We start from the raw sequence: 11,634 nt of genomic DNA, 5'->3' as shown, positions 1-11,634 counted from the left end.
GGAGAGAGAGGGAGAGAGCAGCCTGCAGGAAGAGGGAGAGAGAGAGGGAGAGAGCAAGATAGAAAGAGGGAGAGAGAGAGGTAGAGAGAAAGAGAGGGAGAGAGAGATGGGAGGGAGAGAGGGAGTGAAATAGAAAAGTGATGAGTTAGAGAAAGAGAGAGCATGAAGAGGAGGTAGAGAGAGAGTATGTGTGTGTGTACTGCACATGTGTGTGTGTGTAGTGTATGTGTGTGTATGTATGTGTGTACTGTACATGTGTGTGTGTGTACTGCACATGTGTGTGTGTGTAGTGTATGTGTGTGTATGTATGTGTGTACTGTACATGTGTGTGTGTGCACTGTACATGTGTGTGTGTGCACTGTACATGTGTGTGTTTGTACTGTGTGTGTGTGTGTGTGTGTGTACTGTGTGTACTGTGTGTGTGTGTGTGTGTACTGTGTGTGTGTGTGTGTGTGTACTGTATGTGTGTGTGTGTACTGTGTGTGTGTGTACTGTGTGTGTGTGTGTGTGTGTACTGTATGTGTGTGTGTGTACTGTGTGTGTGTGTACTGTGTGTGTGTGTGTGTGTGTACTGTGTGTGTGTGTGTGTGTGTGTACTGTGTGTGTGTGTGTGTGTGTACTGTGTGTGTGTGTGTGTGTACTGTGTGTGTGTGTGTGTACTGTGTGTGTGTGTGTGTGTGTACTGTGTGTGTGTGTGTGTGTGTGTACTGTGTGTGTGTGTTTGTGTGTACTGTATGTGTGTGTGTGTACTGTGTGTGTGTGTACTGTGTGTGTGTGTGTGTGTGTGTGTAGTGTATGTGTGTGTGTGTACTGTGTGTGTGTGTACTGTGTGTGTGTGTGTGTGTGTACTGTGTGTGTGTGTGTGTGTGTGTACTGTGTGTGTGTGTGTGTGTGTACTGTGTGTGTGTGTGTGTGTGTACTGTGTGTGTGTGTGTGTACTGTGTGTGTGTGTGTGTACTGTGTGTGTGTGTGTGTGTGTACTGTGTGTGTGTGTGTGTGTACTGTGTGTGTGTGTGTGCCGGCCCCTACCTGCTGCACGTCCTGCTGGAAGACGCAGAGCTGCAGGCGTTGGTGCAGGCGGACCTTGCGCTGCTGCCAGACGTTCTCCAGCTGCCGCTGGTGATGCAGCACCTGGTGGATGACGTCCAGCACGTGGTGAACCGCCTTGGAGTAGTTAGCCGAGGCCGTCAGGGAGTCAGCGCTGCCAGGGGTCAGGGGCCGCTGCAGCTTGTCCAGCAGGGACTTACCATCTTGGCTCACCTGAGGAGATGAGGGGAGAGGTTAGAGGGGAGGAGAGGATGATATTGTTGTTGAAAAATCATGTTTAGTACTTAAAAACGTTCATTTACATATTATAATTAATATTATGAATATAATATTCCTATGCTGTATGTGGAGTGCCTCAGAGGATACTGTGGTGTCTGTTCTAGCCCTGCATCCTGCTCCCACCTCAGAGTAAGCAGCGGTGATGTGCTCATACAGCCCCTGGTGGTGGTGGATGGTATCTTCCAGCTCCTGCAGCTCTGACGGGAGCCCCCCCTCCCCACACGCCTTGCCCCAGGGCTCCACACTGCTCATGTACTGCAGGGGACAACGCATGTCAACACACACACACAGAAATACACACGATGGATGAAGGAGGAGAGGGGAGGGATGGAGGGAGAGAGGGAAGGGAGGGATGGAGGGAGAGAGGGAAGGGAGGGATGGATGGAGAGGGAAGGGAGGGATGGAGGGAGAGAGGGAAGGGAGGGATGGAGGGAGAGAGGGAAGGAGGGAGGGATGGAGGGAGAGGGAAGGGAGGGATGGAGGGAGAGAGGGAAGGGAGGGATGGAGGGAGAGAGGGAAGGGAGGGATGGAGGGAGAGAGGGAAGGGAGGGATGGAGGGAGAGGGAAGGGAGGGATGGAGGGAGAGGAAGGGAGGGATGGAGGGAGAGAGGGAAGGGAGGGATGGAGGGAGAGGGAAGGGAGGGATGGAGGGAGAGGGAAGGGAGGGATGGAGGGAGAGAGGGGAAGGGAGGGATGGAGGGAGAGGGAAGGGAGGGATGGAGGGAGAGGGAAGGGAGGGATGGAGGGAGAGAGGGAAGGGAGGGATGGAGGGAGAGGGAAGGGAGGGATGGAGGGAGAGGGAAGGGAGGGATGGAGGGAGAGAGGGAAGGGAGGGATGGAGGGAGAGGGAAGGGAGGGATGGAGGGAGAGGGAAGGGAGGGATGGAGAGAGAGAGGGAAGGGAGGGATGGAGGGAGAGGGAAGGGAGGGATGGAGGGAGAGAGGGAAGGGAGGGATGGAGGAAGAGGGAAGGGAGGGATGGAGGGAGAGGGAAGGGAGGGATGGAGGGAGAGAGGGAAGGGAGGGATGGAGGGAGAGGGAAGGGAGGGATGGAGGGAGAGGGAAGGGAGGGATGGAGGGAGAGGGAAGGGAGGGATGGAGAGAGAGAGGGAAGGAGGGATGGAGGGAGAGAGGGAAGGGAGGGATGGAGGGAGAGAGGGAAGGGAGGGATGGAGGGAAAGAGAGAGAGAGGGAAGGGAGGGATGGAAGGAGAGAGGGAAGGGAGGGATGGAGGGAAAGAGAGGGAAGGGAGGGATGGAGGGAATGAGAGGGAAGGGAGGGATGGAGGGAGGGAGAGAGGGAAGGGAGGGATGGAGGGAAAGAGAGAGCGAGGGAGAGAGGGAAGGGAGGGATGGAAGGAAAGAGAGAGAGAGGGAAGGTAGGTAGGGATGGAGGGATGGAGGGAAAGGAGGGAAACACAGAGGGAGGGATGGAGGTTTCTGACCTGGTCAGCTTTGTGGTGGAAGGAGGCAGACATCTCCAGCAGGGTGCTGCGCTCGTCCAGCGCGGCGGCGAAGGCCTTCCACTCCTGCTCCAGCTGTCCTGAGATCTGCTGGATCTGCTGCGAGGCGTAGTGACCGGACTCAAGCAGACGGTTCCCCACAGACATGATCCTGTTGATGTTCACGTACACATTCTGGAGGGAGACACATGCGGATGTCACAGCAGAACCTTCTAGAAAGAGAGACATGCAGATGTCACAGCAGAACCTTCTAGAAAGAGAGACATGCAGAAGTCACAGCAGAACCTTCTAGAAAGAGAGACATGCAGATGTCACAGCAGAACCTTCTAGAAAGAGAGACATGCAGATGTCACAGCAGAACCTTCTAGAAAGAGAGACATGCAGATGTCACAGCAGAACCTTCTAGAAAGAGAGACATGCAGATGTCACAGCAGAACCTTCTAGAAAGAGAGACATGCAGATGTCACAGCAGAACCTTCTAGAAAGAGAGACATGCAGATGTCAACGCGGAACAGACCCGTGGATGGGGGTAGACATGCACACATTAGAGTCTGCTTCACACCGACAGGTTTGTAAATAAGCATGCAGTTTTGCATCACACCCCTAGAGGGCAGAGCACATCTTCACATTGCGTATGCGAGGCACACAGCCTCTTACATAATCGCTAACGATCCTCATCAGTATTTTTCGGTCGATTCCAGTCTCATCGTAAAGATTATTATGGATGAGAGTCTTTATTCTGGCAAATTTTCCACAACACTGAACACAAATGTAAATACTGTTGCTGAGTCCCTTCATTCTCGAACAACACACAGCAAAGGCAAGATGGTTATTTCCAGCAAACAGGAAAAGCTGTATCCTGTGGAATACTGGGTGGGGGACCCAAGACCCCCCCCTTCCCCCAAGCCAACCCCCCTGCTACTCCCACTCCCGTGGAGACCCCCCCCCCTCCCCCAAGCCAACCCCCTGCTACTCCCACTCCCGTGGAGGACCCCCCCCCCTTCCCCCAAGCCAACCCCCCTGCTACTCCCACTCCCGTGGAGACCCCCCCCCCTTCCCCCAAGCCAACCCCCCTGCTACTCCCACTCCCGTGGAGACCCCCCCCCCCTTCCCCCAAGCCAACCCCCCTGCTACTCCCACTCCCGTGGAGACCCCCCCCCCCTTCCCCCAAGCCAACCCCCCTGCTACTCCCACTCCCGTGGAGACCCCCCCCACACACACACACACACACACACACACGTACCACACACATCTGATTGCTGACGTCAGACACATTAGTGGATCCCTGCTGTGAGAGGAGACCCCCTGTCAGCCAGGCGTGAACACCCTTCTGAGACCCCCTGTCAGCCAGGCGTGAACACCCCTTCTGGAGACCCCCTGTCAGCCAGGCGTGAACACCCCTTCTGAGACCAGAATTCTGATTAGAAACAAATCTGCTCCATTACCATGACCATGGCTACCAGGGCTACCAGGATTACCAGGGGCTACCAGGATTACCATGGCTACCAGGGCTTACCCAGGATTACAGGCTACCAGGATTACATGGCTACCACGGCTACCAGGATTACCAGGGCTACCAGGGCTACCAGGATTACAGCAGGGGCTACCAGGGCTACCAGGATTACCATGGCTACCAGGGCTACCAGGATTACCAGGGCTACCACGGCTACCAGGATTACCATGGCTACCAGGGCTACCAGGATTACCATGGCTACCAGGGCTACCAGGATTACCAGGGCTACCACGGCTACCAGGATTACCATGGCTACCAGGGCTACCAGGATTACCATGGCTACCAGGGCTACCAGGATTACCAGGGCTACCAGGCTACCAGGATTACCATGGCTACCAGGGCTACCAGGATTACCAGGGCTACCAGGGCTACCAGGGCTACCAGGATTACCAGGGCTACCAGGGCTACCAGGATTACCATGGGCTACCACGGCTACCAGGATTACCATGGCTACCAGGGCTACCAGGATTACCATGGCTACCAGGGCTACCAGGATTACCAGGGCTACCACGGCTACCAGGATTACCATGGCTACCAGGGCTACCAGGATTACCATGGCTACCAGGGCTACCAGGATTACCAGGGCTACCAGGGCTACCAGGATTACCATGGCTACCAGGGCTACCAGGATTACCAGGGCTACCAGGGCTACCAGGGCTACCAGGATTACCAGGGCTACCAGGGCTACCAGGATTACCATGGCTACCAGGGCTACCAGGATTACCATGGCTACCAGGGCTACCAGGATTACCATGGCTACCATGGCTACCAGGGCTACCAGGATTACCAGGGCTACCAGGATTACCAGGGCTACCAGGATTACCATGGCTACCAGGATTACCAGGGCTACCAGGGCTACCAGGGCTACCAGGATTACCAGGGCTACCAGGGCTACCAGGATTACCATGGCTACCAGGGCTACCAGGATTACCAGGGCTACCAGGGCTACCACGGCTACCAGGATTACCAGGGCTACCAGGATTACCAGGGCTACCAGGGCTACCAGGATTACCAGGGCTACCACTCACACACCTTCACTCCCCGTCGTCTTTCACCGTCATTACACAGATGAACACAACATGAACAACCCCGGGGTGTGTGTCTGTGAGGAGAGGCTGTGAGGAGAGGCTGTGAGGAGAGGCTGTGAGGAGAGGCTGTCCCGCAGGAAGGATGGAGCCTCGGCGTGTGTTCATCCTCGTCGATAATTCAAGTGACCTCATATTCATTTATTGATATCTTACATTATAATATCCATTGTTTCCTTATATAACTGTATTGATCGTTATTGATGCTTGTAGCTTTGACCCCCTTTCGATCCTGTGTCTTCCTGTGCTTAGATGGAGAAGGTGAAGTACTTGAAGTGATCAGAACCGTGTATGACATCACATCAACTGACGTTCTGAATCCTTCTCTGTCGACCAGCTGTCGACCAGCTGTAGTGTTGTCTCTCTGTGTTTTCTCTGAGTTCACCATGAAAATCAGCCGTCAGACATTTCCCTGTCTTTGATCTATTCATGATTCGTGAGTCGTGTATACAGATAAACGTACATATATGAATATATAAACTCCAGAACCCAGACTGATGTCACATCATCAGTGGAGACCTTGTCTTCCACAAGACTTTCACCATGCAGTTTATGGCAAATGATTTAGATTTTGTAGTATATACCGTATATATATATATTTACTGTAAATAGATTCTGACCTCCGAAAGCCTAGAACTACGCACTTCTGATCCTTGATCTGCAGCTGTCCTCTCTATATAGTGAGTTTGTGGCTGTGGAGAAAAGAGTGTTGCTGAATGAGAGTGTTTGGGTATAAAACGGGTCTCACCATGCAGTTCATGGCGAAGTGGTTGTGCTGGGTCTGGAGTTCTGCAGCCTGGGTGTGGGACCCTCCGATCTCCGTGTAGCTGGTCAGGAACAGGCCCTTGTTGTGCAAGATCCAGTCAAACATCTGGACCCACACACACACGCCCAGACAAAACACACACAGACACAAACCATAAACACACACACAGACACACACACAGACATGCACACACACACAAAGACACACAGAGGGAGACAGAAACCCATCCAGATTAGCAGGAGAAGGCTTGAGCTTGTATAACTGCTGGTGTTAAAAGAAGCACAGAGAGCAGAGACATCAAGCTCACAATCCTACTAACACTGCCACCTCCTGCTAAACTGGATGACCTTCTGGGGAATCAAATCATTTCTTCACGAAGGATTCTGAGGCTGTTTCCACAACCTGATGTTTACTTGTGTCTGATCTCTTTGTAGTACTGTGGTTTGTTTGTGTTTTTTGTAAAGAAATGTTAGATTACTTTTCAGTTTCATGAAGACTTAATATAACTGATCAAGGAGTATAAGGACCGTGTGAGAAGTCCATCAGAAGTCTGTGCTGTCAAGGACACACACACACTGTGACTATGCTGAGCACACACACACACACACAAACACACACACACACACACACTGTGAGTACGCTGAGCACACACACACACACACACACACACACACACACACACACACTGTGACTATGCTGAGCACACACACACTGTGAGTATGCTGAGCACACACACACACACACTGTGAGTACGCTGAGCACACACACACACACACACACACACACACACACACACACACACACACACTGTGACTATGCTGAGCACACACACTGTGAGTATGCTGAGCACACACACACACACACACACACACACACACTGTGACTATGCTGAGCACACACACTGTGAGTATGCTGAGCACACACACACACACACACACACACACACACACACACACTGTGACTATGCTGAGCACACACACTGTGAGTATGCTGAGCACACACACACACACTGTGACTATGCAATGTTTATAATTCTGAGGCTTGCTGTCGACGGCCCTCTTGTCTGAGGGGCCTCTGGAGGACTGGCCTCCTCTAATCTGACGGAACAACAGGGCCAAACCACATGACCGGTGTGTGTGTCTGCCAGTGGGAGTGGTTTGTGCGTAACTGCGTGTGTGTGTGTGTGGGGGGGGGGGGTTGCGTGTGTGTGTTTAATTATGACTTGTCTGTCAATCCCACTTCTACAGCTCTCTCTGCCTGAGGCCCATGAAACTATCCTTACACGGTGAGACCCTCCGTTATACACACACCTCATCAGAGAGCTTTCCAAAGGTGGGAACTGTGCTCTGAATATAAATACACTGCATGTGACACATCCTTACTTCAATGCATGACAGCTTTGTTAAAGTGTAGCCACGTGACAAAACGACAACTCCGAAGTGTAACACCATTTAGCCCAACTGAGCATCGCTGTAGCTAGCAGCTGGTACAAGCGCACCTTCTCTGCGTCCTGTTCGAACAGCCGGAGCTGGAAACACTGATCCAGCTTCAGCTTCCTCATGTGCCAGAGCTGCTGCAGGTGCTGCCGGGTGGTGTGCAGCTTGTCCAGCAGCGCCGTCACCTTGGGCGCCAGGCTGTGGGCCTCGTTAGCGTCGTTAGCCGCGCCGCGGTTAGCGTAGCCCTCGTTAGCCGCCGCCTGCAGCTTCTGGAGGAGCCGGCGTCCCTGGGCGTCCAGTTCCTCCACGGACGCCTTGGTGGCGCGCTTCTTCAAGGCCGCGTGGTCTTCCATGAGACGACGCGCCCCTTCCAAGTCACGGGGAAGGTCGCGCTGAGCCAGAGTCTCCTGCAGCTCCTCCAGCCGAGCTAGCGCCCGCGCGGCCTCGCCGGCGAACTCCTCGAACGCCATCCTGACCTGGACCCACTCGTCGTGGTTGTACTCCAGGCTGCCCTCGAAGTCGGAGGTGAGCTGGGAAGGGTCCACCACTTTGGTCAAACCCTCCAGCGACACCATGATCGTCTGAAAAGGAGAGGTATGGAGGAGAGGTGGAGGAGAGGTGGGGGAGAGGAGAGGAGGAGGAGAGGTGGAAGAGAGGAGGAGGAAAGGTGAAGGAGAGATGAAGGAGAAATAGAGGAGAGATTGAGGAAAGGTGAAGGAGAGATAAAGGAGAGGTGGAGGAGAGGTGAAGGAGAGGTGGAGGAGAGATGAAGGAGAGGTGGAGGAGAGGTGAAGGAGAGGTGGAGGAGAGGGAGGAGAGGTGGAGGAGAGATAGAGGAGAGGTGGAGGAGAGGTGAAGGAGAGGGAGGAGAGGTGAAGGAGAGATGGAGGAGAGGTGAAGGAGAGGTGGAGGAGAGGTGAAGGAGAGGGAGGAGAGGTGAAGGAGAGATGGAGGAGAGGTGAAGGAGAGGTGGAGGAGAGGTGAAGGAGAGATAGAGGAGAGGTGGAGGAGAGGTGAAGGAGAGATGGAGGAGAGGTGAAGGAGAGGTGGAGGACAGGAATGGAGACAGGTATGGAGACAGGTGGAGGAGAGGTGGAAAGAGATGATCATACAAGGGTTCATTATAATGCTCACAATGACTTCCTAGCAGCAGCGCATTGCCACTGAATATGCATGAGACAGAAACGCAGGTTATCACCAACACTACTGAATATGCATCAGGGGTAATCCCACTGGGACAGATGGAGCACCTCAGATCATCACCTCTCTATCACAAAGTCATGAAGTGTTACTCTAGGTGCAAGAAGAGTCAACATTCTCTGCTTATGCTCAAATGGTATCATATAGATAGTTTGCAGGCACAGAATCTTCCACTGTATCAATGATAGATCAAAAGTAGATTGAAACATATATCCACAATGAAGTGGAGGCTACTTAACAGTTTAAAAACCAAACATCTGGAGATGAGTGGAGATGAGTGGAGATGAGTGGAGATGAGAGGAGATGAGAGGAGATGAGTGGAGATGAGAGGAGATGAGAGGAGATGAGAGCTCTATCAGATGTCGGATGGGAAGTTCCAGAGAAACAGGAAAGCTCTTTCAAACATACATACATGAGGCTGGCTTGCCGCAACCCATCTTCAGTAGTGAGTTAACCTTATTCTGGACATCCCTGCTCAAACTACCCTGGTGCAATGGATCAATCCCCAGAGTCCAAAATATCCTACTTCCACACAAAGTAGGTCGTGACTAAATTTAACAATTCCCAAGCTTTCCACTCAAGGCCAGAATATTTCAAGACACAGCTTTAAGCTATTGCTGACAATTACTAACAACTAACACTAACAAATGAAACATAATTCTCATATAATGTATCTTCATTAGCAGCTCACTCCATGAAACATTCATTTCTACCTTCGAGCAAGCAAGCCCTCAGACAGCCTAACCACAGATGCCATCAAACCCGTCACCCAACGAAAAGATTTTCCATGACACAACTTACTTCACAGTTGACCGTTAAACCAGAAGCCATTGTTGGCTCGTCCAGCTAAACAACTCACCTCAAATTCAAACTTGGAGCTGCCAAAGTTGGTTCTCTGTTTCTGCCAGAAGTTATCAGGCTTGATGATAAGCGTCACGTGGATGCAGGAAGGAAAGGACTCCTGAAGGATCTTCAGAAGAGGTTTGATGGAGTCCCACTTGGAGCCACGCATGTCCACAATGACCGTGAAGCCATATCTGCGCACATCCTCACTGAGACAACACAAGAATCACAACAACAAAGAACTAACTACAACATTTTAAATCACACACACAAAAAACAACAGTTGAAAACCAGGATGGAAAAGATTTTGCATAAAAAATATATAAATACATTTAAGAAAATAAGAGTTGTGACAAAAGAAAAGAACTTAATCTTACCAAGTGTTACCAAGTAAAAGTCCATAAAAGGTTTTGCTTCTTCTCTGGTTTGGTGTCTAGCTCCAGTCTGGCTGGGCTTCCCTGCACTAACTCAACCTGACTAATACACCCTGGCGTTCTCCCAGAAGGACAGAAAGAGAAAGAAGAACAGAATACAGAGGAGGGAAAGAGAGACTGAGACAAGTCTTTTACATACTGTAGAGAGTATGTTTGTGCGTGTGTGAGAGAAATAGAGAGAGAGAGAGAAAGAGAGAGAGAGAGAGAGAGAGAGAGAGAGAGAGAGAGAGAGAGAGAGAGAGAGAGAGAGAGAGAGAGAGAGAGAGAGAGAGAGAGAGAGAGAGAGAGAGAGAGAGAGAGGAATAGAGAAGGAGCTGAACACCTTGTTATCCGTGGGCCACGTAAATCTGGTCTGGGCTACCCAGACACAACCTACAGCTATGTAAGTGAAAGAAAGAGAAAGAGAGAGAGAGATAAGTAGAGAGAGAGAGACTCAAGGGGAGGCTAACCTACATACATGCAGGACTCAAGTTCCACCCAGCATTACAACAGAGGTACTGGGATGGAATTCTGGGTCGACAGATTTAGGGTTACCTGGGGGTTGGGTTGTGGTTACCTGGGATTTAGATTAGGGTTTGGGTTACCAGGGGAGGTGATAGGGGATGAGGTTAGGGTTACCTGGAGATAAGGTTAAGTTTACCTGGAGATAAGATTAGGGGATAAGGTTAGGGTTACCTGGGGATAAGATTAGGGGATGAGATTAGGGTTACCTGGAGATGAGATTAGGGGATGAGATTAGGGTTACCTGGGGATGAGATTGGGAGATGAGATTTGGGGACATGGTTAGGATTATTTGGGAATGAGTTTATGGTTACCTGGAAATTAAATTAGTCGATAAGGTTATGGTTACCTGGAAATGAAATTAGGCGATAAGGTTATGGGTTACCAGGGATGAGATTACAGGATGAGATTAGGGTTACCTGGGGATTGCAGCGAGGTAGGTGATGAGCCTGCGCAGGTCCTCCTGGCGGAACCTGTCGTGGTTGCTCCTGGCGGGGAAGGTGAGGACGGGCCCGCCACGTCGATCTCTACCACCTGGACACCAGCACAGGTTAGTCTATCTCTACCACCTGGACACCTGCACAGGTTAGTCTATCTCTACCACCTGGACACCTGCACAGGTTAGTCTATCTCTACCACCTGGACACCTGCACAGGTTAGTCTATCTCTACCACCTGGACACCAGCACAGGTTAGTCTATCTCTACCACCTGGACACCTGCACAGGTTAGTCTATCTCTACCACCTGGACACCTGCACAGGTTAGTCTATCTCTACCACCTGGACACCTGCACAGGTTAGTCTATCTCTACCACCTGGACACCTGCACAGGTTAGTCTATCTCTACCACCTGGACACCAGCACAGGTTAGTCTATCTCTACCACCTGGACACCAGCACAGGTTAGTCTATCTCTACCTTTCATTAACAATGTATTGCAACTCGATGCCTCAACGCACCGCTTTTGAGGTGAATGCCCCATGTAACCAGCACTTTCATCATATGCTGACTATTGTGTGAGGTAGTGCCTGGAGACACTGGACTGTGTCAATGTTTGGCAGGTTGTTATAG

At 51.5% G+C, this 11,634-nt stretch overlaps 1 protein-coding gene across 1 annotated transcript in view; it reads right to left on the bottom strand.

Annotated features, from left to right (window-relative positions):
* triob (trio Rho guanine nucleotide exchange factor b) overlaps positions 1-11,634 on the bottom strand; it is a 76,031-nt gene that overhangs the window by 49,112 nt on the left and 15,285 nt on the right. The window contains exons 4-10 of the mRNA XM_062466142.1: positions 10,985-11,099; positions 9,647-9,839; positions 7,650-8,168; positions 6,134-6,256; positions 2,770-2,961; positions 1,450-1,581; positions 1,030-1,260 (exon numbers count right to left, since the gene is read on the bottom strand). Of these exons, the coding sequence (XP_062322126.1) occupies positions 1,030-1,260; positions 1,450-1,581; positions 2,770-2,961; positions 6,134-6,256; positions 7,650-8,168; positions 9,647-9,839; positions 10,985-11,099 (1,505 nt within the window). The remainder of the gene's footprint in view (positions 1-1,029; positions 1,261-1,449; positions 1,582-2,769; positions 2,962-6,133; positions 6,257-7,649; positions 8,169-9,646; positions 9,840-10,984; positions 11,100-11,634) is intronic.

This window comes from Osmerus eperlanus, chromosome 7 (assembly GCF_963692335.1).
Source record: "Osmerus eperlanus chromosome 7, fOsmEpe2.1, whole genome shotgun sequence".
Classification (NCBI taxonomy): Eukaryota; Metazoa; Chordata; class Actinopteri; order Osmeriformes; family Osmeridae; genus Osmerus; species Osmerus eperlanus.
The sequence above is the reverse complement of the archived record's forward strand: the minus strand, read 5'-3'. Positions and strand labels throughout refer to the sequence as shown.